This window comes from Hypomesus nipponensis, chromosome 19, assembly GCF_054491055.1.
Source record: "Hypomesus nipponensis isolate SF chromosome 19, ASM5449105v1, whole genome shotgun sequence".
Taxonomy (NCBI): Eukaryota; Metazoa; Chordata; class Actinopteri; order Osmeriformes; family Osmeridae; genus Hypomesus; species Hypomesus nipponensis.
In genome coordinates this window covers 1,727,029-1,740,000 of record NC_140379.1, presented here as the reverse complement: position 1 = coordinate 1,740,000, position 12,972 = coordinate 1,727,029, and the positions used below count along the sequence as shown (strand labels likewise).

At 49.4% G+C, this 12,972-nt stretch overlaps 1 protein-coding gene across 1 annotated transcript in view; it reads right to left on the bottom strand.

Moving 5' to 3' along the window:
- Positions 1-12,972, bottom strand: part of spon1a (spondin 1a) — a 76,744-nt gene that overhangs the window by 18,792 nt on the left and 44,980 nt on the right. Inside the window, exon 7 of the mRNA XM_084682067.1 lies at positions 3,229-3,293. Within this exon, the coding sequence (XP_084538193.1) occupies positions 3,229-3,293 (65 nt within the window). The remainder of the gene's footprint in view (positions 1-3,228; positions 3,294-12,972) is intronic.

Genomic DNA, 12,972 nt, shown 5'->3' with positions numbered 1-12,972 from the left:
CCAGGCTTTTAATTAGGCCAAGTGTCCCTGTATGATAATGCCCGTTAACTCATCTCCGTGACAACCACAGTGTTGACCTTGACGTGTGGATCGCCCTCCTCTTAGATGAGGTCTTCTCCTCCATCTCCTGCCTCTTTCATTTGTTATCTGTTTGTCCTGCTCTCTCTCTCTCTCTCTCTCTCTCTCTCTCTCTCTCTCTCTCTCTCTCTACGCCTCTCTCTCCCTCTCTCCCTCCCTCCCTCCCTCCCTCCCTCCCTCCCTCCCTCCCTCCCTCCCTCCCTCCCTCCCTCCCTCCCTCCCTCCCTCCCTCCCTCCCTCCCTCCCTCCCTCCCTCCCTCTCTCTCTCTCTCTCTCTCTCTCTCTCTCTCTCTCTCTCTCTCTCTCTCTCTCTCTCTCTCCCTCTCCCTCCCTCTCTCCCTCCCTCCCTCCCTCCCTCTCTGTCTCTCTCTCTCTCTCTCTCTCTCTCTCTCAGTTCAGCTTTATTAGCATGACTGCCATTACAACTGTATTGCCAAAGCTAGAGGAACAACAACTTACAACCATACATCAACAACACAAGGAACGACAGCCAGTATTTTCCGGAACATGTGGCAACAACAAAGCGTCAAGAACAGAAAACAACACTTTGAAAGACACAGTGACAACAAAACCCCAAAATCAAAATCAGAAGCGCATCTCTGTCACCTGTCATACAGTGACCACATACTCCAGATTTTTTGGGAAACCAGGTTTTTTTGTGTCTGCCTTTTTCAATGGCCAGACTGTGGTCACTGATCCTGTATTTGGTCAGGATCTGTCTCTGTTTTATATCTTTGACAGTATAAAGATATTTAGCCAATTCATAATTTTGGTTTAGGGCCCGATAGAAACGTCGTTTGTTTCCTCTATCTTTCTCTCTACTTGATGAAGACTGAATAAAGGATGTTGAAGATGGGAGTGTGGGAGAAAGAGGTGGAGAACAAGTTCACGCTGCCCTCATAGTCCCTCGCTCTCCAACATTCTGAGTTCCTCGACTTTTAAAAATCCATAGCTGGTATAATTAAGGCACAGAGGACCTCTCTAATTTATCAACCTCTCTCTCTTTTTCTCTTTCATTTTCTCCCTCCCTTTCTCTCAAGCTCTCTTTCTCACTCGCCCACTCATTTTCTGTTTATTTTCTCGATCCCTCTCCTCCAATCTCTCTCCAAGGCAGGGAAACAGCAAGGTGTTAATTGACAGCCGGCTGTTTTAAATAGGTCATGCTGATGTCTTGATACATGGGCGCCTTGAGGAGTCCATTAACCTTGATGGAGGCAAACAGCTTTAGGAGCCGCATCACTCAGGGCTTTGAAGCACACACACTCACTCACACACACACACACACACACACACACACACACACACACACACACACACACACATACTCACACACTCACACACACACACACACACACACTCACACACACTCACACACACTCATCTACACACTCACACACACACACACAATCGCAATCATGCCTGGACATGTCTATTCACATACACACGCCTCTTGAAAGTGTTAAAGACACCTACACACACACACACACAAACTCCGACTTAGCAAATAACTGCTAAGATGCTAACACAAACATGTGTCCTGTGTCCATGCCTTCATACATATGGATGAAAAAGTCTTACAAATTCCCAACGGACTCATTTGAGGATAAAAAAACATTCTCCAATTACAGCCAGGAGCTCAAGACTATTAACCATTTGTGTTCCACTTTTAGTAAGGACTAAAAGTGTGTATTTACGTGTCAAACAACAAGGAAGCACACCTCTCCTTCTTTCCCTCTTTCGCTCCTCCTTCTATTCCTACTCCTCTCTTCTCTCCATCCCTCCTCTCTCCATCCCTCCTCTCTCCATCCCTCCTCTCTCCATCCCTCCTCTCTCCATCCCTCCTCCTCTCCATCCCTCCTCCTCTCCATCCCTCCTCCTCTCCATCCCTCCATCCCTCTTCTCTTCATCCCTCCTCACTCCATCCCTCCTTCCATCTCTCATCCCTCTATCCCTCCTCTCTTCATCCCTCCATCTCTTCTTGCATGCTTCCTATCCTTATACCTTTCCTTCCCACATCCTAAGTGGTTGATATGATGTGCCTCGCATGTCCCTCACAGCAGACATACACCACAGCTGATTCCAGCCACGTAAACAACATTGCCCGATAATTATCCTCTGTGGATTCTCAGGCCCTCCTCCCCCCCCTCCTCCCCCTCCCCCCCTCCTCCCCTCTCCTCCTCCCCTCTCCTCCTCCCCCCTCCTCCCCCTCTCCTCCCCCCTCCTCCCCCCTCCTCCCCCCCGCACTACAGAACCAGAACTCTCGCTGAGAGTGTGTTGCTGAGGACGCAACGCTGGCCCGCTCCCCAACAAGCACCGGCGAGGCTAACAAGATCCTTGTTTTCCTTATGAATAATAGATGAAACGTCTGTTTATGCATGCGGGATTCAAACGGGAACACGGCTCCACTGATACCCCAGGAGCATGGGCGCTGAGACACAAGCAGCAGTTTGGGCCCCACGTGCCTTTCAAGGGAGAGAAGGTGGAGGGAGGGAGGGAGGGAGGGAGGGAGGGAGGGAGGGAGGGAGGGAGGGAGGGAGGGAGGGAGGGAGGGAGGGAGGGAGGAAGGGAGGGAGGGAGGGAGGGAGGGAGGAGAGGAGGGAGGGAGGGAGGGAGGGAGGGAGGGAGGGAGGGAGGGAGGGAGGGAGGGAGGGAGGGAGGGAGGGAGGGAGGGAGGGAGGGAGGGAGGGAGGGAGGGAGTAGGAGAGGAAGAGAGGAGGAGAGGAGGAGAGGAGGAAGGTAAGAGGCAGGAAGAGGGAGGAGGAGATGGGGGTAAGATGGAGGAGGAGGGGGGAGGGGAAGGAGGGAGGTGGGAGGATGAGAGGAACAAAGGAAGGAGGGGAGGAGAGAATGGACAGAGGAGGGAGGAGGAAGGAAGTGGGAGAGGAAGGAGAAAGGTTTAGTGTCTATGTGGTTCTGGACCCTGGAAGCTGTGAGCTGGGACATCACAGATCAACAAGCGGGTGTCACATGTTCGGATCTCTGACTCGTGGTAGGCTGTGTGTGTGTTTGATTAATGAAAGGAGCTCAAGCACCCAGAGGAGAGGAGGGGGATGAAAGCAGAGACAAAAGGGGGACAGATTGGGCAAGGGAGAGAAAGAGAGAGAAATTGTGTGTGTGTATTCTGTGTGTATGTGTGTGTTGGATACTCACACATTGAGGGGTTGCCAGGCTGGCCACTGGGCCTTCATTTTGATGACTGTCAGAACGTCATCCCCCTGAGAGAGAGAGAGAGAGAGAGCGAGACAGAGACAGAGACAGAGACAGAGAGAGAGAGAGAGAGAGAGAGAGAGAGAGAGAGAGAGAGAGAGAGAGAGAGAGAGAGATGAAGAGTAGACAAGGAAAAAGAATCAAGTTAATCTCAGCCATGTGTCCGTGTACACATTACGCATCTAGATGAGCGTGAATCTGAAGGACAACCTTTCCCTCCAACTCCTCCCCCACCCCTCATTCTTTCTCCCTCCCCCTTTTTCTTTAGCACTTTCTCTCTTTCACACACACAAACTCTCACACACTATCGCTCTCTCCTTCATTCTTTATCACTTTCTCTCTGTCCCTCTCGGAGACAAGAGGATGATGAACGCAGTGTGCGCCTCTTCAGATGAAGCACCGACATCAACGCTTCATAAAACCTGAATAAATATTTCATCAGTCGCTCTCAGCTTACAGCCACTACTTGTGTGTACATGTGTGTGCGAAGAGAAAGAGAGATGAAGACAGAGACACAGAGAGAGAGAGAGAGAGAGAGAGAGAGAGAGAGAGAGAGAGAGAGAGAGAGAGAGAGAGAGAGAGAGAGAGAGAGAGAGAGAGACATACCCTGACTCGGATCAAATAAACAGGTTACAAGTCCCACAGTTCCTGACAGAAAGCGCTTCCTCTACCTGGAGTACAGCACAGCGGTAACTCGATGGTTCCATCCAAAGCCACAAAAACAGGGTGATTTGAACCTGTGACCTCTGGCTCTGAAGGCAAATATTCTAACTGCTGAGCCAAACCTGAGCATGTTATATTCCTGGGCAGGGTGGGCAGGGAGTGGGTGGGTGGGGGGTGGAGGGTGGGGGTAGGGGATCTGTGGTAATGTTTACGACATTGTGGACAGGGCCAGCTGCTGTCGAACATCCTAAATAACAGATTAACAGAGAGTCAGGAGCTAGCACAATGATGGGATATTACTGAAACAGCTCAGCCCCAAAAGGCCCAGAGCGATGCCCAGAGCGATGCCCAGAGCGATGCCCAGAGCGATGCCCTTCCTCTCCTCATCTGACTCCTTCCACACCAGAACGGGGGCGTAACAGAATGAGAAAAAGCACAATTAAAATGGTTTAAATGCCGAGCGGAGTCATTTTCTGAGCTTTGGCGCTTCCATTATGGGATGCGATTTATGACATCACCAGCATACTGTAGCTTCCAGCTAGCAGCTGGAACGGCTGTCTATAGGAAGGTAGAGAACACATTATGAGAGGGTAGGAAGGTAGAGAACACGGTATGAGGGGGTAGGAAGGTAGAGAACACAGTATGAGAGGGTAGGAAGGTAGAGAACACAGTATGAGAGGGTAGGAAGGTAGAGAACACAGTATGAGGGTGTTATTATCAGTTGATACTAGCATTGTGCCGTCCTTCCAAGTCTGCTGAATATTGGATGAATGTTTCCTTAAATTTGTGGATCCTGATTCCAGTCACCCCCTAAAGTGGAAGTTTGGTGTAGACTCAAACTCAATCGCCCCAGCACTCAGACATGTAGGGGGATCCATTTTTGGAAACTGAAGTTAAGAATCACCAGAAACCTTGTAATACACTGTGATTCTATGTCCTAGTTAAGCCAGCTGTTACTGTGCACCTGGTCTCCCCTGACACACACACAGACACACACGGACACACACACACGGACACACACACACGGACACACACATCCGGACACACACACGGCCACATGCAAACAGACACAAACGCAAAGATGATTCGAAAAAACGAATGATGCCTTAAGAGAACAATCTGGGCTCCTCTGCTCATGTGTACTTCATGGTCTGGGCTGAGCTGACACACACACACACACACAGCACACACTAATACACAGCACACAGGGTGGAGGCGGGGCAGGGTGGAGGGTGGACAGAGAGCTTCATTCTTTCAGCCCATCAAAAGCCTCAGACACAATGGGCTTCTCCACACAAAGCTGCCTAAATGGAAAGAGGCACTTTGAGTCGAAATAGCTTTTTCATTTTCTCAAAAAGGATACAGTATGTATTCAAAATGCATTGAAATGCATGTATTGGGTCAGCTGTTCTGGGAGATGTGTGGGTAGGTCAGTTTGCAGAAAGATAATCAGATTTGTCGATTAGGAAACGACCTTCTCTCTTTCATCCTCTCTCGTTTTCTCCTTTCCTCCTATTTCCTGGAGGATTCATTATCCTAGCAACCTTGCCCAGTTGATAACGGACGGTAACCGTGGTGACAGTCCCAGTCCCCCCCCCCCCCCCCCCTGGAGATCTGTGATGGGTTTCCACGGCGATGGGGATCGTGAGACGAAACATTCCGGTTTCTATCAACGGGTCGCCAACGGTTACACAGCATCACCGGCGTTACTGTGGGAACCGACGGGGTTTCTACGGGAACGGCGAGGTGGAGACAATGGCTGACCCCTCGTGTTGACCCAGACGATCTCATGATGACTTCTCGCCGTGGAGAAGAGCTGCAATGTTGTTTTGGAATAATTCAAAAGGTCCAGGAGGGGCATAAATATCTTTAAACATACAAGCGCAACAGGGGTAAGGAGTGATTAGAGGAATCTGTGTGTGTGTGTGTGTGTGTGTGTGTGTGTGTGTGTGTGTGTGTGTGTGTGAAAGAATGATTTAAGGGGCTCACAGAGAACACCTCCCTTCGGAGTCAAATGACCAAAGGTCATAGGTCAAAGGCTAAAGACACCAACTGTATCCTCCTCTACTGTCCAGGCACAAACCAAAAAGCCAGTCAATCACAGGCTTTCTCTCGCCAGCCAATCACAGGCTTTCTCTCACCAGCCAATCACAGGCTTTCTTTCTTTCTCTCTCCTCAAGAAAAAACGACTTGCATGAATGCTAAGTAACCCTGCCACCCAGCCTTTCATCCAGCCTGCGGACAAGAGAGAGGACGTCCACAAAACCCTGACACCGTCACAAACACCTCTCCTTCCTTTCCTGCTTCTCCACCTTCCTCTCCTCCTTCCCCTCCTCCTTCCTCTCCACCTTCCTCTCCTTCTTCCTCTCCACCTTCCTCTCCTCCTTCCTCTCCACCTTCGTCTCCTCCTTCCCCTCCTCCTTCCACTCTTCCTTCCTCTCCTCCTTCCTCTCCTCCTTCCTCTCCTCCTTCCTCTCCACCTTCACCCATGACCAGAGCCCATGTCGGGGAAAGGAGAATTGAATATGTGGCCTTTTAATTGGTGCTTCTGGAGAGTGTCTATCTCTGCTCTCAGCCAGTCTGCTTCCCCGTAATCCTTAATGAAAGGTTCGGAGCAAGGAGGCCGCACAGTAGGAGATCCTTGCTGTAATTGGCCTGGGTGTTGGGGGGGGGGGTGGAGAGGGGGGGTGGTGGAGAGGGGGGGTGGAGAGGGGGGGGGGGTGGAGAGGGGGGGGGGGTGGAGAGGGGGGGGGGGGTGGAGAGGGGGGGGGGTGGAGAGGGGGGGGTGGAGAGGGGAGGTGTTGGGGGGGGTCGGAGAGGGGGGGCTGCTATGCAAACATCCAGTTTGATATTTCTCCGGGCGTGCGGGTGGGCAGGCAGCTGATGTAGTCATGCTTGGTGGATGTGTCTGTGGGCACGCTCAGCAGTCAGAATGGTTAGCTGTCGGCCAGCACATTCGTGATGATCAGGGAGGTGAGGAGGTGAGGAGGTGAGGGGGTGGGAGGGTGAATGGTTGGTCTTTCTTGATAGACACAAGGGAATTGCTCTTCTCTCGTTTGATGAGACAGTTTGGCTTCAGGCAGTAGCACTTTGTGTCGTTTAGACTTTGACACCTACTGGGGGAGGGAAGGAGAGAGAAACAGACAGAGCAAGTCAGAGAGTCAAAAACAGAAAGGGAGTGAGAAGAAGACGAAGAAAGCAAGAAAAGAGAGACCAAAATGGAGAGACAGAGAGAGAGAGTGGGAGAGAGAGAGAGTGGGAGAGTGGGAGAGAGAGCAAGTGTGAGAGAGAGAAAGAGAGAGAGGGTGGGTGAGAGAGAGAGAGAGAGAGAGAGAGAGAGTGGGAGAGCGAGAGTGAGAGAGAGAGCAAGTGTGAGAGAGAGAAAGAGAGAGAGGGTGGGTGAGAGAGAGAGAGAGAGAGAGAGAGAGAGAGAGAGAGAGAGAGAGAGAGTGGGAGAGCGAGAGTGAGAGAGAGAGCAAGTGTGAGAGAGAAAGAGAGAGAGGGTGGGTGAGAGAGAGAGAGAGATAGAGAGATAGAGAGAGAGAGAGAGAGAACGGCAGAAAGATGGAGAGACCGGACTCTCATGCCCACCTCATTTAGCGCAGTGTGAAGGCTGAACATCAACGGCAGACGCTCCGAGTCAGAGATCGTCTTAAGAATGCTAAAACAAGCCCAGGACCAGGACCAGGACCAGTGGAAACGCAGATAAGGTAGATAGGAAACGAAACGCGTCAGTTTCTAAGAGTGCCAAGAGAAGATTTAAGAGACAAGGACATGATAGCCAATGAGAGAGGAGGAGAGAATGTGACGAAGTAAGAGAGACATTGAGAGAGATTAAGGGATACAGAAACAGAGAAAAAAAAAAAAAGACAAAAGAGAGAGAGAGAGAGAGAGACAGGTCTACTGAGGAGAGAGACAGAGACACAGAGAGAGAGATAGAGAGGGAGAGAGGGAGAGAGAGAAAGAGAGAGAGAGACACACAGAGAGACACAGAGAGACAGAGAGAGACACAGAGAGACACAGAGAGACACACAGAGAGACACTGAGGAATGAGGCCTGGCAGTAATGAGCCTAATGCACCAGCTCTCCCAAACGCGATAAGGGATGTCGTCTTGAACCCAGACACAGTGCTGTGATGGCACTTAGCGACGGCAGTAAGCCAGCATGTGACCACATCTCGTCCCCTGGGGAGCTGGCTGGCACATCCTGCCTCACCAAGTTCTCTAAGTGCATCCTCCAGTTCAACAGTAAAGGAGACGAAAGCCTGTGGAGGAAATCTCTATTTCCCACACTATCTCTGACTGAGGGAAAAAGTATCCCAGGAACACCAGAGAAACTGGCTGCAGACTGGCGTCCTTGCTTGGGACAGATGGCAGAAAGAGCCCACCACCTCCAGCGCCCAATGGAAGTTCTCTGAAGGTTCATATTCTCCCAGACTAACTATCTCAGGCTGAAACTAACCCTGGTGAATACACTCTCTTGTTGATACTCACCCAGGATAATACTAACTCAGGTTAATACTGACCCAAGTTAATACTATCTAAGGTTAATACTATCTCAGGTTAATACTATCTCAGGTTAATACTGACCCAGGATAATACTATCTCAGGTTAATACTGACCTAGGTTAATACTATCTCAAGTCAATACTATCTCAGGTTAATACTGGCCCAGGATAAAACTATCTCAAGTTAATACTGACCCAGGATAATACTATCTCAGGTTAATACTGACCCAGGATAATACTATCTCAGGTTAATACTGACCCAGGATAATACTATCTCAGGTTAATACTGACCCTGAGAGCCAAGACATTCTAGATTGTGGGATCACACAGGAAGTGCACATGAAATACTCAGGAAGTAGACAGGAAGCAAGTAGACACAATGACAGCAAACCCGCCCTAGCTCCCGCATCTGTCTGTTACCCCCTGGCTGCTGTGTAGGAGAAGAACACACCTCCAGGATCAGCCCTCTGCTTGGCGGACGAGATGGCAGAACATTAGTGGAGGCGTCGGAGTTTGCGCTCGCATCAAACACGGCTTTCATGTGGATGTGACGCTGGCAGCGCTGTATTTGCCACAGTGTTTGTTTTTGAGCATGCAGATTCACTGAACATGACAGGGAAAATATGCTGTTTCTTATTTAGCCAGAAGTTGCGCGCTAAGTGCTGAGGAGGGTTTCTGATAGGATGCTTGTGAAAGGAAGCGTGGCGAGCAGGTTTGATGATGCTGCCATCTGTGTGTTTTCTACAAACGAGGGGAGGGGAGGGGAGGAGAGAAGAGGGGAGGGGAGTAGAGGGGATGGGAGAGGAGGGGGAGGAGAAGGGAGAGGAGGAGAGGAGAGGAGAGGAGAGAGATGTTGAGTCTCAGGGAGGCTTCATCTCCCCCCAGGAAATGTCTCGTCTCCGGCGTGAAACTAAATCAGACAGTTTTAGACCTGGTCTAGTCTGGCCTGGTGTGGTGTGGTGTGGTCTGTCCGTTCCCCTGCTCTCTCCTGTTACGTTCTGTCCTGTTCTACTCCAACTCAGCCATCCAACAAGAAACTCATTTATCAGGCGATGATTAAAGACGTGGTGACAAGGAGCGATGGATTTCCCCTCTAACCAGTGACTGATGCATCAATTAGGACACCATCACATGGAGTGTGTTGCGTGACCTAGCTGCGTGTTCAGACAAGCTGCAGGTACGCGTCACAGGTCATTATGTAAACGCACAGGACAAAAGCTCCAACGTTCCACATGATGGTCTCCTGTGTTCTCCTTATCCTTTCCTCTCTTTCTTCACCCTCGCTCCTCCTCATTCTGTCCAACCCCACTCTCCTCCAACCTCCCTCCGCCCCCTCTCCTCCAACCTCCCTCCGCCCCTTCTCCTCTCTCACCCCTACAGCTTCCACAGGGGAAGAGGAACTGGCTACACCTGTAAAGTGGATTCTTGAGGGGAACAACTTCACCAGTAGGCAAAACAACCCCCCCCCCTTACTCCCCCTTCCCCCTTACTACCCCCTCCCTCTTACCCCCATCCTTTCAGAGATCCAGTCCCAGGCGTGTCTCTATCTATACCACGCTTCACATCAGCCCAATTTCTCCACTGACGCGGACAGCTTACACAAGACTACCTTGGCCATAGGCTATCCTGCACCTTTTCGCACACACACGTACACACACACCTTCTGTGGAAAGTTAGTCAGATTACTTTTGGATGTTTAACTCCCCAGCTAGAGATCCAATTTCATTTTGATTCATAAAGTGTGAATGTGATTACTTATCTGTGTCCTGAGATAATGAAGGCCAGAGGTCATTTTAAAGGAGAGGAGAGAGAGGGACAAGAAACTCATCAATTTCATCAAGTCTAAAGTTCAAATTACATTAATAAATGACACAGAGAGAGAGAGAGAGAGAGAGAGAGAGAGAGACAGAGAGAGAGAGCTAGAGAGAGACAGAGAGAGAGAGAGAGAGAGAGAGAGAGAGAGAGACAGAGAGAGAGAGAGAGAGAGAGAGAGACAGAGAGAGAGAGAGAGAGAGAGAGAGAGAGAGAGAAAGAGAGCGAAACAGAGAGAGAGGAAAAAAAGGTGTCCTTTCTCTTATCAGAGACAAACAACAAGTTTCCATAAATAACCCTGCTGGTGTTGCTGCTTCACACAACTGTGCCATTAGGGTTAATGACCGGTAACACGCGCATTTATTGGCTTAATGACAAAATGCGCCACAGATCATTACCTTGGCCCGCAATGCATCTGCTAAGACTGCATTACTCAATTAATGTCAGGAAGTACTTGCACATCCGTTTGTTTGGTTTGCAATCTAACAAACACATTACTAGACCCGCTAACAACACTCTCACCCAGACGGTAACTCATCCTGGGGAAGTTTATGGCCTGGACGTAGTTGTGACAGGTTCATAGTCACACACACACACACACACACACACAGGGAATGAAAAGTAAATGAACGAACATCGAGGCGGGGGAGTTGTAAACTTCCAACACAGGAGAATCCACTAAGATCTCAGATCAGGAAGTAAACTATTAGTTAGGATGAAAAAGTTGGGAATGATCTGTATTTTTTTGTGTGAAACATGAGTACTTCTAGTTAAAATTTAAACCTTTAGGTTTATTTGTCTTTTGCCTCTTAATCTCATCTGAGCTTCTATTCTTAACTATCCCCATCTACTTCTCAGGACAAAGGAGAGATTGGGAAATGTCAAAGGTCAAAGGTACTTGCTTCCTCTGGCTCCAGTAGTTCCTTTAATAGCAGCGTCCAGTAAGAAGCCACCATCTCTGCTCCATGACATGAAGCAGCAAACAGGCTGTCCTGACGGGAAATCACTGAGGCAGGGCAGAGCTGATCAAGGATGTGCCCAGTTTGAAGACACACACACACACACAGACATTGAGCACACACACACAGAGACCCTCCTTCATGCGCGCACACACTCACACAGAGAGGAAGAGAGCGTCAGCAGAGCGTCTGAGTACAGGGATAGTGATTCAGCAGAAAAGCAAGTTTGGCTCCAACCCAACAGCCCGAAGGGGATTTCCCTGAGCTTCAGGGAGGTCAAAGGTCACAGCTCAGACTAGCTATCGAACAGGACAACAACCTCACAGACATCAGCCAACACAGGGAGCAACCTGTCACCTTCAGCGTCTAACTCACAGCTACATTCTTAAAGGCTAAATTGTTTTGAGCAGTCCAATTGAAGACAAAAAAGTGTGATGTGTCATCAAGAAACAGAAGCGCTGTCCTGATGTAGACGCTGGTCGCTCTATGGCATACAGATGATTACGTGGATCAATCTGGGCGTCTCTGATCGAACCACGGCCTGCTTTTGTGGGCTCTGTAATGTGTTTCTCTGTAATGTGTTTGTAGAGGAAACACTCGTAAAGTCCCCACACTGCACACAAACCTTTCCTGCAAAACCCTTTACACAAAAGAACAATTGTACAGCACAGGAATACTTTAAATCATCACGGAATAACATCAGTTGAAAACTGATGAAAAAGCAGTTTGGACCTTGTTGGAGTAGAGAGTGTTCTCCTGGTGTTGCTGTGCGTAGGGCTTTGGTGTTCACGTCAAACATCAAACATGAAGAAAAGTCAAGTCGATCAATTTCTGGATCAAGGGTCCTCTAGGTTTAAATGGGTCAATGAGTCACTCTCACTAATGAACTTAATACAGACCCGAGCTTCTCCTTTATGCATTCTAACACATTTCTAAGCGCTTGCAGGCAGCTGCATTTTTAGGCGGTTCTCTTTCAACAAGACAGAACTCTGCCCTCTGACCAGACGTGCTTCTCTGTCCACCAGATCTATGACCTCATGTAATCTTCTCTATAAGACGTGAAACCACTTCCTGTCTTAATCCCCTCCGACCTCCCCAGAGCTGATTCCCTGGAGCTTCCTCCAGCTTCTCCCCCTCTGGTTCACCACCTGAATCCCAGCCGTACTGCCTCTGCTCTGGGGAACACCCGCCTGGTCAACAGTCACAAGCACCCACTTCCTGGGTCTTTACCCCTAAGTTTTATCCGTATCATATTTTAAATCATATAAATTCAATATATCCAAGCATATTATGGTACATATTTTCCTTCTTCAAAAGGAGAATGCATCCATTCAAAAGAAAATTCAATGTAAAAACATTATTGTCCATCTCCATTGGGGTAGAATATTGTGTATAGATAATGGAGCAGGGAATGCGTATCTAAAGTCTACCAGGTCTCAACCAGGAAGTGCATTAGAGTCGCTGACAGGGAGCTTTAGGAGAGAGCTGCTATTAGCAGCGTAGCGCGACATGCTAGCTCCTCACCCCGGCCTTAGATACGAGCCAATTAGCTCTTCAGGGAGCCTGTCGTCTCCGGAACCGTCTCCGGCTAATTGAACAGGAAACAATAGTGGATCTATAATCCCTGTCTCGACCCGGCCAATGAAGGCTGAGGGACGGCTTCTCAGACAACTCATTAGGGGGAGGGGGGAGAAAGGGGGAGGGAGGGTAGTCTATCTGTGTTGATAAACCTCAGTAAGAGTACCAG